A 15,978-nucleotide genomic window follows, 5' to 3' on the forward strand; every position below is an offset into this window, starting at 1 on the left:
GTTCTGAGCCGTTCTTTTTTTTTTCTTTCATTTTTGTGGGGGGGGAGGGACCTTACGTTCTCCCTTAACCCATTGATACCTGGAACGCTTCTGTGTCACTTTAGATGTCTTTGGCTATTCAAAAATAGCAGATATACAAGCTCATAGCGCGGCACCGAGTGCCGCGCTATGAGCTTGTAGATCTGCTATTTTTGAAAAAGTTTGAAAACATTTTTTTTTAGATTTTTTTTCCAAAAACTGTTAGAATTTAGATTTTTTTTAAAGAATCGCCTCAGGTCTTAAAGGGTTAAATGGTTTATTTAGGGTTGGAACAAATCCTGCTCCCCCCCCCCCCCCCCCGCCCAATTGATTAATTCCTATTCACTTGCAGCATGTTTGGTGTTGCCTCGGCCTCCATCAGAGGTGTCGATATCTCCTCGGTCGGCGCTCTTATCTACTGAGGACGAGAGGCAAGGAGTTGAGCTAATCCATTAGATGAGGCTTAGTCAGTCTCCCACTCCACTCATCTGTTCTGTAATAGAGTTTAGTTTGTTTTTTTCTCTCTGATCTCACTTCAGTCAGAGTTACACTTCTGTCTGTCGTGCTTTGAGCACCGTTCCCTTTCAAAAGGCTCTTTCTCTACTCTCTGCCACCTTCAGTCCCCTCAGAAAATAACATAAAAGGGAGCAGAGAGCGGTGTAGTCAGACTCGGGGGTTGTCATGGAGACAATTGAGGAGGTTGTCTCCTCTGGTTGTTATGGTAACAGGGTTAAGGAGTTGTCTTACTGTAAGAGGGCCCCACTCCGGATTACATGTGGTCCGTGGTCACGGTTTACTGGCGGTCTGCCATAATGAGTACTACAGTCTGTTACTACCAGTGTAAAAAAACCCATACAGGTCCAAACTGTACCCTGTTCTTCACCGCTGTGTCCCCGTTCGTACCATCCACTCCGTGTGTCAGAGTTCTGATCCACTGGCCGCACCGTCGTGGCGGCCGTGATGCCGAGGACGTTCCGGGACCTCGTGGCGAGACTCGTTCTCGTTAGCGATTGGAGAGGCAAAACGGCATGGGTAGAATCCGCCCGTTTTGTTGTGGTGATTTGTCTGCATAATACTGTATGTCCCCACGGTCAGACCACTGATACCAGTAATGTCCTCTCCCTCCAGGGCAGGTGTGAGGATCACAGTACTGAGACTGGGGCCAAACAAGCTTTCTCCTTTTTCCGCCACGATATTCACAAAACGGGTGACATCTAATGCAATCTGTCTCGCAGAACAGGCTCTCTTATCGTCAATAGAGACTCTATGACTTGGGTTAAATAATGGATTAATGTGAAATGTTTGTGTCACGGTTAGAGTCAGATTAGAGATCGGCTTCGGGCCATCGGTGCTGAATCGGCTGTTGGATAAAGGTTAGTAAGGTTAGGAGGCTCCGGCCTTGATTTGTGGTACAGACTACTGTTTTTTTCCTTTCCTTCATGACGTCACAGCTACAGTCTGCAGGGACTGTTGTGGAGGCTGCGTTGTGTGTCCATAAAATATAAAAAAACAGCCATTGTGTGTTGACCTATGCTTAAATTCTTCTGTGGATACAAAACCGTGTGAGTAAAGTAAACTGATTGAGATCAGGTTCAAGAGACACCCCCAAAGCCCTGACCCGTGTCTTGGGGGTTAGATAATAAGAGTTTAGTTTGAAATATAGTCCGGATAGACCCCGCGTTAGACCAATAAGAAGACTGTGTTGACGTTTGGGTCGAAAAGAACACTTGTACGCTCGTCTCCAAAGCCTTTGGGCCAGTCTCGTGTCAAAGTTAAAGATATCTCAAGTCTTTAGTATTGGGTTAAGCCCATCCATAGACCACTGTAAAGACAAGATTTGGTTTGAAGTGGATACCCTTCCATTCCACTGGGCAAGACTGAGTCTTAGGCTGGGTTGAGGGTCTTGCCTAACCCATCCTTAGACCATGTTGCTGGCTGGTCCGGGTGAAAGCGCACCGGCTTTCCCCTCCATAGCCCGTCGTTGGCCCAGTTTAGGGTTAGATATCCTTCAGGTAGGGGTTAGAGTCAGACGTCGTCCAAGCCTTAGACCATGGTGCAGACGGTGTTGAGATTTGGGTCGAATCGGACGGCCTTCCCCTCCACGGCCTTGGCGTTGGTGTTGTACATGGGGTTCTCGAAGGCGGCTTGGCCGTTGTTGTTTTCGTGAACCGAGCAGCCCGTGTACTGTGTCTTGGGAGTGGTTCTGTGGAAATAACAGAAAAGAGATACACTGTATTTATTATAAAGGTTACTATTATAGTCGGTGTTGCCAGATTCTGTGGGAGAAACAAGCAACCAGGTCTAGGAAAACCAGCCCAAAAGAAGACACTATGGGCCACATGAGCACTTTAACATGTACATCAGCTATTTGAAAATAGCAGATCTACAAGCTCACAACGCGTCGCGATGCAACGCGTTGTGAGCTTGTAGATCGGCTATTTTCAAATAAAATCTTGCGGGGAAATTATAATAAGCAGATCTGGCAACCCTGATTATAGTAGGCTACAGTATTTTACAAGTCAACTTTTTGAGTAGTGGAGTAATATATTGTGAAAATGATATTTAGCTGCCGTATAACCACTTCAGAATGGATCTACAGAAGACAGACTAAAGATTAAAGTCAGGATTAAAGGAAGGACGTTAAGAATTTTTACAATACTAGACTGGTGCCCGTTGGGCGCCGGCCTCCTCGGGAACGATGCAAGTTGGAAATGCACGCCCCAAATGACTCCATACTACCCACATACTAAACTACATAATCCAACAGTCAGGACAAACGCACTGGGTTGCAATATTTGTAAGACGATACGCCGTAAATCATACCTTTGTTTGTAGAGATAGAAGCCAAAACCCGTGAAAATCAGAGCAAAAAAAGGCACCAGAATAGCGATAGCCACAGAACTGCTGTTGGTACCGAGCGGGGGAGGAGTTAAGTTCTGACTCTCTGACATATTCAGACCTGGAATACACAAGGAGGAATGCACACGCGCACACGCGCACGCACACACACACACACACACACACACACACACACACACACACACACACACACACACACACACACACACACACACACACACACACACACACACACACACACACACACACACACACAGGAATGCACACATGCACAAATTACAGCACAAAAAGGAGGTTGGGATATCAAACTCATGCCATAACAGAAAATGCATACTCTATCATTATTAGCAAATGATTTACAGTTTTTAATTAGATTTGGTAACGACCGAAGTGAGGGTGGTAATTAATGCCTAATTGAAAAGAGATAGTTATTGCACATCCCCATAATTCTTGATAAATCCGGTGCTGGACTATTAAAGACAAGACAGGGTCTGAAAATGGCGTGGCTTCAACTTGGATCTCTGACTTCATGTAGCTATTATGTGGCTAGTGTGTGATGTCAGTGATTTATGACATCAGTAGTACTGTATGACGCCCCGCCTGTATAAAATATTGTTTATTTGAACGGGGGCTAATAAGACATGATGGGAAAGCAATATACTGTGTGTGGACGTTACCTTTCTTTACTTGTAATTAATGCCTACCCTTGTGTGCGTTCAGTATCATTATGAAGCAGGTATTTTGTTGCTTTGGTGATGTTGCATGGTTTCTATGACATGTACTAGCTGCAGCAGTAGCAGTGGTGGAACAAAGTACTCAAATGTTTTACTTAAGTAAAAGTATCAAAACTGCAATGTAGAAATACTCTGTTCCGGGTAAAAGTCTGGAATTCAAAATGTACTTAAAGTACCAAAAGTAAAAGTACTCATTATGCAGAATGTCCCATTTCAAGCTTTCAAATGTATACAAATCTTTTGAAAATAGCAGATCTACAAGCTCACAATGTGTCGCATCACGACAGTATGTTTTGTAATAATAATTTAAATCTACAAAGTAACTAGCAACTTCAGTTTTGAAATAATTGTAGTGGAGTAAAAAAAATGCCTCTGAGACGTAGTGGAGTAGAAATAAAACTACTGAAAATTGGAAATACTCCAGTAAAGTAAAAAATACCTCAAAATTGTACAGTACTTGAATACATGTAACATCTGTATGGCCTGAATTGCCCATTGTCTGCTAGTATAAAAAACATAAATAAAATATGTAAAACATGTATAACATTGTGTAGTATGCTTTGTACCCACTGTGTCCTGTATTCAGTGCAAACTTGACATTGTTACAAAGCTTTTGGTTCCGTTAGCATATCGGGTGAGCGTAGCGTAATTAGAGTGTAATCACCTAATCTTTGCAGTCCAAATTGTCCATAATCTTTGCCCTGGATGAAACCCTGGAATACATAACTAGAGCCATCAGGCTCAGCCGACACCTGGAGGAGGAGGAGGAGGGAGATGCGGTGTGCAGAGAGGGAGGGGTAGAGGGAGAAAGAGAGAGACAAACGGGAAGGAAGAAAAGGGAAAGAGGTATTGTCACAAGTCTTGTTTTAATATTTGATATTTAACCCATCAAGACCTGAGGCCGATTCTACAAAAAGTCTTCTAAACCCAGTTTTTTGATACTGTGTACTGTACTGTGATATATTAAGCGTGCCAACGCGTCGTCACCACGGGGGGCGTGGCATAGTAGCGCAGACATGTTTGTTTTGGGCAATGTTAAGTCAACCTGGGCTTTACCCCTCAAAGATGTCTCAAAGATGTAGCTCAAACTTTTTCATGTCAAGGACCCCCAAAATGAATTTGTATGTATTTGGCCGCGGACCCCCCATCTCAAAATATTTTGTTCCAGCAAAATATTTTGTTCCAAGGACCCGCAGAAGCAAAGATTTGAGTTACAAATGTTCGCTTTAAAAAAATATATATTCAAAGATTTGCACACATTTTCATGACTTTTCAAAAATAGCAGATCTACAAGCTCATAGCGCGGCACTCGGTGCCGCGCTATGAGCTTGTAGATCTGCTATTTTTGAATAGCCAAAGTGTAAAATAACGCTTTTTTAGCTCAAATCTAAAAAATGACACAGAGGCGTTCCCGGTCTTAGTGTGTTAACATTTAATTATTCATTATATTTCCTGATAAACCCATGGCTTTTGAGCTCTGTGTGACCACAGAGACTTACGAATCCGTCCATGGTCCAGGAGTCATCGGTGATCTTGGTCGGAGAGACGACCGAGTCCTTCAGCTGGTTTCCCTGGTTCAGGTGATTCACCTGGTACATCAGCAGTAAGAGCCTGGCCTCGGAGGCCTTGTACACTCCTGGAGGGGAGAGATGACAACACACACGCCTGGTCAGTGGTGGAAAATCGACTCAAAATGTTCTACTTAAGTAAAAAAGTATCAACGCTGCAATATAGAAATGTTCCGTTACAAGTCAAATTCCGGAATTCAAAAATGTACTTGAGTAAAAGTGCAAACGTATTGGCATCAAAATGTACTTAAAGTACCAAAAGTACAAGTACTCTGTATGCAGAATGTCCCATTTCAAGTTTTCGAATGTATACAAATCTTTGAAAATAGCCGATCTACAAGCTCAGGATGCGTCGCGATGCGACGCATCGTGAGCTTGTAGATCGGCTATTTTCAAATGGCCGAAATGTATATAGGGCTGAAGTGGTTAATGTATGTTTTGTCTACAAAGTAACTACTTTGTAGATTTTGTTACAAAGTAACAAAATCTACAAAGTAACTAAAGTTTTCAAATAATTGTAGTGGAGTAAAAGTACAATATTTATTTGCCTCTGAGATGTAGTGGAGTAGAAGTAAAAGTACAGACAATTGGAAATACTCAAGTAAAGTAAAAAATACCAAAATATTATACTGAAGGAGCAGTACTTGAGTAAATGTACTTAAGTTACTTTACACTACTGCACCTGTCTCCAACACAATGGAGAGGAGGGGAATGCTAATGTAAAGAGGTTTGTCTCGGTGGGTTTTCCCTAGACGTCACATGTTGCTTTCCAGGGCCACATAGATGGCAATATAATTTAGGCTGGGGTAACCTTACCTGATAATTGAAAAGGGAAGAATAAAGGACAATAGGAGCCAAACGAGCAACCAAAATTGTGTTTATATGAGCTGTTTTATAATGTCTATAACCTTCTGTATCAACTTCAAAAACTTCAAAGCATGGGCATGAGTGTGATAGCAAAGCAAGCGAGTCAATGTGTGTCCTCAAACGCAGTGGTGGAAAGTAACTAAGTACATTTACTTAAGTACTGTACTTAAGTACAATTTGAGGTATTTGTACTTTACTTGAGTATTTCCAATTTCCAATACTTTTACTTCTACTCCACTACATCTCAGAGGCAAATATTGTACTTTTACTCCACTACATTTAGTTGAAAACTTTAGTTACTAGTTACTTTTCAGATATAAATTATGATATAATGAAACATACATTAACCACTTTAAACCTATTTTAAACCTAGGCAATTTGAAAATAGCAGATCTACAAGCTCACAACGCGTCGCATCGCGACGCGTTGTGAGCTTGTAGATCGGCTATTTTCAAATATTTAGTACTTTTACTTTTGGTACTTTAAGTACATTTTGATGCCAATACTTTTGTACTTTTACTCAAGTAAATTTTTAATTCTGGACTTTTACTTGTAACAGAGTATCTTTATACTGCAGTATTGGTGCTTTTACTTAAGTGAAGAATTTGAGTACTTTTTCCACCACTGCTCAAACGGTGAAACGATCAGCTGAACTCTGATCACAGATATTGGTCGACTATTCTCATAAAAACTATAGTCTTCAAGGCTTTTATAATGACCCAACAAAATAATCTATCCCAACTTAATGTCAGACAATTTACCGACCTAGCATTGCAGTAGTCAGATGATTAGATAGATAGCTATCTATCGTCTGGTGCAGGTGCATATTGAAAAGCCATACATGGGCAATTGGCGGCCCGGGGGCCACATGCGGCCCCCACCTTCACTTAATGCAGCCCGCAGGTTAATATCGGAATACTGATATATTATTGATTTCAGCTGTTAGGGCCCTTACACACCAGGGACGATTTTTTTCATGCGAATAATATGTTTTTTTTTTTTTTAAACTTATAAAGTCAATGCAAGCTTCCACGGAGCGAAAAAACGAAGCGAAAAAAGCGTCTTTTATTCATTCGGAACGAGAGAATTTTGCGTATATTCGCATAATCGTGTGTAATGACCTTTACAGTTGCATGCATTTGTATTTAAGTTCATAAAGTTAACACAAGTATAACTAAACGCATTTGAAATTAAATACAAATGTTGCTTTTCAGGATTCCAATTAAAAAATAGCACAAAAAAAAAATATCAGGATTACAATAAAAAAAATAGCAAAAATAGCCGATCTACAAGCTCAAAACGTTTGAGCTTGTAGATCGGCTAGTTTTGCTACTATTGTGTGACATAGAATGGCCCGACAGTATATGCAATGTGGCCCTCTGGAGTGAATGTGGAAAATATAGTGGCCCTCTCCATCATCAAAGTTGCCCACCCCTGCCCCTAAGACAGAAACCAATATCAAACAGACTTATTCATTGACCAACCACGCATCGCCTTAGACCAACCACGAACCAACCACAGACGTCCGTTGCGGGCCAAGGCAATAGGCTCTATGCACAGCAGCCATATTGGAAAGAAATTGGGCCTCTTCTTATTTCCTCCACAGGTGTTACCAATGATACTAATGAAGGCTCTGTTCCATTCCGGTCAAACAGAGTCAGGGTGCTGATATTGTGCATGTTGGCTCACTAGAAATACAAGTGTGGTCCAGGGGGTAATCGTCTTCCATGCCGACATCTCGCCACTCCGACTAGTGGCTTCCGCGTGCGGTTAGGGTTAGGGTGAGGGTTAGGTATAGGGTTCGTTAACGTCGGAAAGGCGACATGTCGGAAAGCCGCCATGTAACCGGTCCAGGGACCCTCCTGGTTCCTTGAGAGGGTGTAACTCTGAGAGTGTACAAATGGAACCAAATGGACCCTCCCGGGTCCATTTGGTTCCATTTGTACACTCTCAGAGTTATGGGGGTCCTTTAAATTAAAAAAGTTTGAGAACCACTGTGCTACACTAAATGGAACAGAGCCTTCGTTAGTGTCATTGGTAACACCTGTGAAGGACGCCAGGAAGGGGCCCAATTTCTGTCCAATATGGCTGCTGTTCATAGAGCCTATCAGAGGCTTACAAAAGGATTTTCTCTGGCAAAAAAAAACAGACATGCTGACTTATGATTCAGAGGCTCCATCACGTAGACGGTGGGGTCTGACCGCGTAGAGACCGGTGTTCGACCTAACTACTCTTTATATTCGTTTTCATTTACTCTGCCGCCCGGTGAAGGAGTGATCTCTTAAAATTAAATTCTAAAGACCGTTTGGGTCGGCGTGAACACTGCCTGCCTCGGACGTTATTGATCTAAAGCCCGAGTTGGACCTCAGGACAGATGTTAAAAGTCAGCTAACTGCTTGGTTGTGTGATACAGTGCTTGTGTGCTCCCACACGCCCCGCCCCTGGGAACCAAACCCAGACTGGGATTTGTGTCTCAACCCATTAAGACCTGGAACTGTGTCATTTTTAGATTTGAGCTAAAAAAGCATTATTTTACACTTTTGGCTATTCAAAAATAGCAGATATACAAGCTCGTAGCGCGGCACCGAGTGCCGCGCTACGAGCTTGTATATCTGCTATTTTTGAAAAATCGTGAAAATGTGTGCAAATCTTTGAATATATATATTTTTAAAGCAAACATTTTTAACTCAAATCTTTGCTTCTGGGGGGTCCCTGGAACAAAATATTTTGATGGGGGTCCGCGGCCAAATACATATAATTTTGGGGGTCCTTGACATGAAAAAGATCGAGCACCACTGACATAGAAACATACGTTTTTCAGAAAACTGTTGAGATTTAGGAGACATGTAGAATCGGTTTCAGGTCTCAATGGGTTAATAGAGTCTTATATTAATAGAGGCTGCTAATACAGCTGTGGGATCATGTGTGCGCTTGCTCACACGCAGTGGTGGAAAGTAACTAAGTACATTAACTCAAGTACTGTACTTATAGGTACAATTTTGAGGTACCTTTACTTTACTGGAGTCAAATTTTCAACACTTTTACTTCTACTCCACTCGATCTCAGAGGCAAATATTGTAATTTTACTCCACAATACAATTATTTGACTTTAGTGACTAGTTACTTTGTAGATTTTGAATATCATTACAAAACATACAGCAACCACTTCAGCCTATACATTTCGGCCAGCAGATCTGCAAGCTCACTGTGAGCTTGTAGATCTGCTATATTCAAAAGTTCTCTTTTTTCTTACTTGTGAAAACTTGTGAAATGGGACATTCTGCATAAGGGGTACTTTTACTTTTGGTACTTTAAAGGAGGAGTTCACCAAAAAATGACACATTTTCTATCAATTGCACACCCCATGAAGCCTTGAATTCATGGATTTATTTTTGTTTTTGTGGCATTCCTAAGCCAATCATTTTATGACCGGGTGTGTATCCGGTAGGAGACACAAATAATCTACTTTGTGTCTCCTACCGGATACATTAGCCGGTAGGAGACGGGAATCAAATTATTAGCTTAGGAATGCGACAAAAACAAAAATAAATCCATGGATTCAAGGCTTTATGGGGTGTGCAATTGATAGAAAATAAGTCATTTTTTGGGTGAACTCCTCCTTTAAGTACATTTTGTACTATTACTCAAGCAAAGTTTGAATTCTGGACTTTTACTTGTAACAGAGTATTTCTACATTGCAGTGATAATTTTCCCACCACTGCTCACACGTGCGTGCATGTGTATTATAGTACAGTGACATAATAGCAGCTCCAATCTGGGAACCCATCGTCAAAAAAAAGGAAAAACTGCACCCTCTGCTGTTTTTTTTTACCTTTGATTTGACTCTGGGAGCAGCATAGGCGCACCACTTCCGGTGGTGCGCCTATGTTTTCATTCCCACTAACAATATTTCTCCACGGAACACTAAAACCATTTCTGCCAAAGAACATGGATCGTTTTGGTGATAAGCCCACTTGTTTCTATGATGAAAGAGCAAGTTAAAATGTTACTAACTTTCCGTGGTTTTGTCGACTTCGAGGACGCTATCGTTAAATGGGTTTTGTTTCCAGTGGGAAGCGAGCCGCACAGATGTAAATCACACCCACTACATTTGATTGGGTAAAGCGCGGCCTGCTTCCTGATCTGGAGGCCCGCCCACTTGTAGCCAATGTGCATAGGTTCTCAACGGGGCTCCCGAACAGATTCAAGCGCAGCTCTGAATCTGTTCTTGAGAGATTATAGCAGCTCTAACCATTCCTAGTACTGTAAGTGTGTTTACTCGACAGCATTGGGAGCACGTTGTCGAGGTTTAAATACGTACATATTTCTGCACTCATTACCTCATTAACCCATTGAGACCTGAAGCCGATTCTACATGTCTCCTAAATCCCAACAGTTTCCTGAAAAACGTATGTTTCTATATCAGTGATGCTCAAACTGTTTCATGTCAAGGACCCCCAAAATTATATGTATTTGGCCGCGGACCCCCATCAAAATATTTTGTTCCAGGGACCCCCCAGAAGCAACGATTTGAGTTAAAAATGTTCGCTTTAGAAATATATATATTCAAAGAGTTGCACACATTTTCACGATTTTTCAAAAATAGCAGATCTACAAGCTCGTAGCGCGGCACTCGGTGCCGCGCTACGAGCTTGTAGATCTGCTATTTTTGAATAGCCAAAGTGTAAAATAATGCTTTTTAGCTCAAATCTAAAAGTGACACAGTTCCAGGTCTTAATGGGTTAAGGCAGGTTAGGGTGGACTAGCAGCACTGCCTCATGAATCATACATTATTATTGTTTCATACTGTTGCTGTGGGGTAGAAAACCTCCTATACGCACGGTATATACAGCCTTATCATATGTTATTCCACTGGCACCAACAATAACAGACTACATACTGTAGGCCAATGTGCCGTTCTGATTGAGCCGTCTCTGACACCTGGGGGCACATTAATGCTCTCCTAACGATAACAGGTGGATCAGGTGTGTAGAATTTGTTCACAATAAAAAAAAAAAGATGAACGTACACACCATATTGTACAATGTACATAGTCTGTGTGTGTGTGTGTGTGTGTGTGTGTGTGTGTGTGTGTGTGTGTGTGTGTGTGTGTGTGTGTGTGTGTGTGTGTGTGTGTGTGTGTGTGTGTGCGCGCGCGCGCGTGTGCGTGCATAATTCATGGAAGTTGTCTAATTCTTAATTAGTGATAGGCAGTGGTGTAAAGCAACTAAGTACATTTACTCAAGTACTGTACTGTACTGTCAAGTACAATTTTGAGGTATTTTTTTTTACTTTACTGGAGAATTTCCAATTGTCAATACTTTTACTTCTACTCCACTACATCTCAGAGGCAAATATTGCACTCCACTACAAGTATTTGAAAACTTAGTTAGTTACTAGTTACTTTAAAGATATAAATGATTACGTTATGAAACATACATTAACCGCTTTAGCCCTATTTTATACCTAGGCTATTTTCAAAATAGCCGATCTACAAGCTCACAACGCGTCGCATCGCGACGCGTTGTGAGCTTGTAGATCGGCTATTTTCAAACATTTTAGTACTTTTACTGAGAATGAGAGTCAGAAGCAAAACTATGTTTTGTGGTGACATGTGTGATAAATCATTCTGTATAAATAGATCATTATCATAACCTGATAGGAGCAGCTCCATGTTGCTGTTGCTGAGGGTGACGTTGACTCTTCCCGTTGTTGCGTTGAAGCTGGTGATGCTCAAAGTCATGGGCTGCTTCCTCCCACGGTAATTATAAGAACCCTTCCATATGTAGTTAGGAGCAAAGACATCGTCAGGAACTATAAATAGAAGGAGAGCGTAGGGGGAGGGGAGGGGAGGGGAGAGGAGAGGAGAGGAGAGGAGAGGAGAGGAGAGGAGAGGAGAGGAGAGGAGAGGAGAGTCATATACAGTGTGTCTCGCCTCAGTCGTTACAACTTAGCTTCAACCAATACATAATTGGGATCAAACATATCATCAAAGGTCTGAACAGATTGTCCGAGGAATTACCAGCACAGAAATGTCCGTTAGGTACTTCTATTTAATTGGCAGTGATAGCAAAACAGAGCAACGTACGCATTCCGGCACAGAGCCTTCATTCGGTGTTATAGCATTGTATAAGACTATAACTTAAGAACTTTCCTATGCACCCTGTAAGAAATTAATAGAAGGAACTTGTGCTCACGTCCTCTTAAGTCTCCACAGATTGAACTGCTAAGTTCAATAAGTTCAATAGTAACTCTTCCAAGTGTAATTTCAACGCAAAGACTTTTCCTGGCAACACACTATAGAGTAGGGTCCAACAGGCCAGGGGCAATGTAGCACTGTATGTCACAGGAGAACGTTGCTGCAGAAAGCGAGACGGAACACAACAGACTGGTACGGAGCAGAACAGGGCAGAACTGGGCATTGTATTAAGCCATTCAATCCGGAAACGCATCTCTGTCATTTTAGATTTATTTGGCTATTCAAAAAATCATGTGCAAATCTTTTAAAGACAGACATTTGTAAAATATTTTGTTCCAGGGACCCCCCAGAAGCAAAGATTTTAGTTACAAATGTTCGCTTTAAAATATATATATTCGCCTTTCTGTGTGGAGTTTGCATGTTCTCCCCGTGTCTCCTAGGGTAGTTTAATACCCTCACAAAAACATGCAGTAGTCCTGGTCACTATACTGCCTCCCCCTGGTCAGCCGGGTGCCTGATGGAGGGGAAAGGAACTGGTTGGAATAACGTGTTCCTTCCACGTGCTATACGTCCAACCGGGGAAACTCTCCCCTGTCAGTTGATAAGAAGCGGTCTGCTAACTTCTCATGCGTTGAAGGAAGCATGAGCTGAGTTCGGGGCTCTCCCCAGGCTGGCAGAGGGAGAGTAGTGCCCAGGATTACACGCTTAGGCATTGGCACTCGGTGAAAAATAGGGGTTATAAAATTGTGGGATAAAAACTTTGAAGAAAAAAAAATATATATTATATATTCAAATATTTGCACACATTTTCACGATTTTTCAAAAATAGCAGATCTACAAGCTCATAGCGCGGCACTCGGTGCCGCGCTATGAGCTTGTAGATCTGCTATTTTTGAATAGCCCTAAGAAATCTTAAATGACAGAGATGCGATCCCGGATTGAATGGGTTAAAGGCTATAAATACTTCATCAAATGCGGGTCGCTCAACCAAGTAACAATTAGCCTTCAGCGCCATTAGCGCGCGGCTTCCTCCTGTGATAGTTGCAGTTCACTTTCTAGTAGAAGAACCACCCGGGAACAGGATGGGAATAGTGCGAGAAAGGGTAAGGTACTGGAAAACGAGAGTAAATCAGGATGGATATTGGAGTGGAGAGGAGGAGAATAGAGCCAGTAATTAACAGAACCAGAGCAGAGAAGGACTGACCGTTCAGTTTGGGGCTCGGGGTCCCTGTTGCTGGTTTGACGGCCTTCTTCTTCTCTCCGGCTTGACACGCACACGCACACGCGCACACGCACACACACACACACACACACACACACACACACACACACACACACACACACACACACACACAGAAGAACAGAAACAGAAACGGAGAGACAACGTTTTATCTCGGCGCATCTTCATCAACATACACCCACATGCCGTGGCTTTCTAAGGATCCCATGGGTGTCTTTTATAGTGATGCCAGCGTTCACACTAGCAGCCACAAAGCAAGAGGCCTTACAAGACATTTTCAGTGGAAAGCACATTGACATGAAGACACCAAACCCACGCCCGACGCTTGTAGCTTTTTTTTGGCACCCCGCTACAAAAGCTACACAATAAAGTTGAGCTGCCTTAAAAAAAAAATCACTCCAGCGATGCAGTGACGAGTCAATTATATGTTTTTCTTGTTGAACCATTTCCACTCACCTTCTCTCTCGCTCCACACAATTCCTGCTTGTAATGGGGGTAAACCTACTTATTTCCGTCAACAGGTTCCCTGTTCATTTTAAACCCAAGCCTTTATATTCTATACTTGTCGCCCCACACTCGGACACACACTTGATGTCATCGAGTGACATTTTCAGTAACTCAGTGACAGTGTAGCTGACGATGCTTGGTCTTTTGTAGCCTTTGGAACTGGCAGTGTGAACTCAGCTTAGTAATTACACAATAAGTCGATGGTGGAAAAAGTACTCACATTTTCTACTTAAGTAAAAGTATCAATACTGCAATGTAGAAATACTCTGTTACAGATAAAAGGCCCATGTTCAAAAAGTTACTTGAGTAAAAGTACAAAAGTACTGGCATGAAAATATATGTTTGCTGCCGCGTGTGTCACAGAAGGGGGCGTTCGGTAGGCCAATCAGAGGCAGGTGGGGGCGGGTCTTTTCGTAAGAGGCAGCCGCGCAGCAAAAGTCAGTTAGACGCCTTGTGATTGTTTTCAAATAATTGTAGTGGAGTAAAAGTACAATATTTGCCTCTGAGATGTAGTGGAGCAGAAGTAAAAGTATTGAACATTGGAATTACCTCAAAATTGTACTTAAGTACAGTACTTCAGTAAATGTACTTAGTTACTTTACACCAACTGTGCGCTGCAAATAACTGTCTCCAGAGTTTTATTCTATTCAAGTTAAATGACACCCATAAACAATCCAGTGTGCAACAGTGAATGCACCCCACACACACACAAAGTCCCCCAAAACGTGCGGGTCAAGTCAAGTCCACATCAATCCTAAGAATTGGAACAGTATAGTATGTATTTTACCTCTACATATGGGCATCTTTCCGGTCCATGTACCATCACTCTTACAGACCCTGTGCTCGGAGCCGCCCGCCAGGAAGTAGCCAGGCTGACAGCTGTACACCAGGGTGTAGCCAAAACCGGGCAGGTCCATCCCAACCACGTCCACATGGAGCGGACTCTCTGGCTGCTTGCAGGCATGGGCTGTAGGGGGAGGGGGAATGGAACACAGACAAAGACAAAAGAGTGTATATAGGACAACATATGAGGAAGGAGAAACGTAACGGATGGAAAGAGAAAAGGAGAGGGAGAGGGGCAACGATAAGACAGTTGGAGGAGAGGGATGGAGGCAGAGAAAGAAGTATGAAATAAGTAAACTGACAAACGTCTTCACAATGTGGTTGACTTGGTCGCGCATTATAGATAGATGTATAACTTCTGTTAAACATTAATGGCGATTAATGGCAGAACTACATATCTAACTATAGTACAGTACATGTATCTCTCTCTCTCTCTCTCTACCTGTCTGTCTGTCTGTCTGTCCAGTATGTGTATATGTTTCCTTTCTATATAGAGAAAGACAGGCTGGACAACTTAACCCATTGAGACCTGAAGCCGATTCTACATGTCTCCTAAATCTCAACAGTTTTCTGAAAAACGTAATGTTTCTATATCAGTGGTGCTCAATCTTTTTCATGTCAAGGACCCCCAAAATGATATGTATTTGGCCGCGCACCCCCATCAAAATATTTTGTTCCAGGGACCCCCCAGAAGCAAAGATTTGAGTTAAAAACTGTTCGCTTTAGAAATATATATATTCAAAGATTTGCACACATTTTCACGAATTTTCAAAAATAGCAGATCTACAAGCTCATAGCGCGGCACTCGGTGCCGCGCTATGAGCTTGTAGATCTGCTATTTTTGAATAGCCCAAAGTGTAAAATAATGCTTTTTTTGCTCAAATCTAAAAATGACACAGTTCCAGGTCTTAATGGGTTAAAGGGAGAAAGGGAGACGGTGTGCAGTGTCCCTGACCAGCGAGGCAAAAACGTGTGTTTCCTGACGCTGACCATATCAAATGCTTGACCGCTTGACCGCTACAACACCAAGCTCCGCACCACGGGCGACCGGGCCTTCTGCTACACAGCCTGTGGAATTCCCTCCCCGAACACCTGAGAGCACCACAGTCCACTGATGCTTTTAAAAAATGGACCAAAAGCCTG

At 42.4% G+C, this 15,978-nt stretch overlaps 1 protein-coding gene across 1 annotated transcript in view; it reads right to left on the reverse strand.

The window, feature by feature from the left end:
• Positions 1-466: 466 nt before the first annotated feature.
• Positions 467-15,978, reverse strand: part of csmd3b (CUB and Sushi multiple domains 3b) — a gene marked incomplete at its 5' end in the record, with an annotated part of 624,567 nt that continues 609,055 nt past the window's right edge. The window contains 7 exons of the mRNA XM_084079659.1: positions 467-2,221; positions 2,842-2,977; positions 4,276-4,363; positions 5,111-5,247; positions 11,702-11,860; positions 13,450-13,509; positions 14,780-14,959. Coding sequence (XP_083935785.1) covers positions 2,062-2,221; positions 2,842-2,977; positions 4,276-4,363; positions 5,111-5,247; positions 11,702-11,860; positions 13,450-13,509; positions 14,780-14,959 — 920 coding nt within the window. The 3' untranslated portion in view covers positions 467-2,061. The remainder of the gene's footprint in view (positions 2,222-2,841; positions 2,978-4,275; positions 4,364-5,110; positions 5,248-11,701; positions 11,861-13,449; positions 13,510-14,779; positions 14,960-15,978) is intronic.

This window comes from Gymnoscopelus microlampas, assembly GCF_963454915.1.
Source record: "Gymnoscopelus microlampas genome assembly, chromosome: 15".
In the NCBI taxonomy this organism is placed as follows: domain Eukaryota; kingdom Metazoa; phylum Chordata; class Actinopteri; order Myctophiformes; family Myctophidae; genus Gymnoscopelus; species Gymnoscopelus microlampas.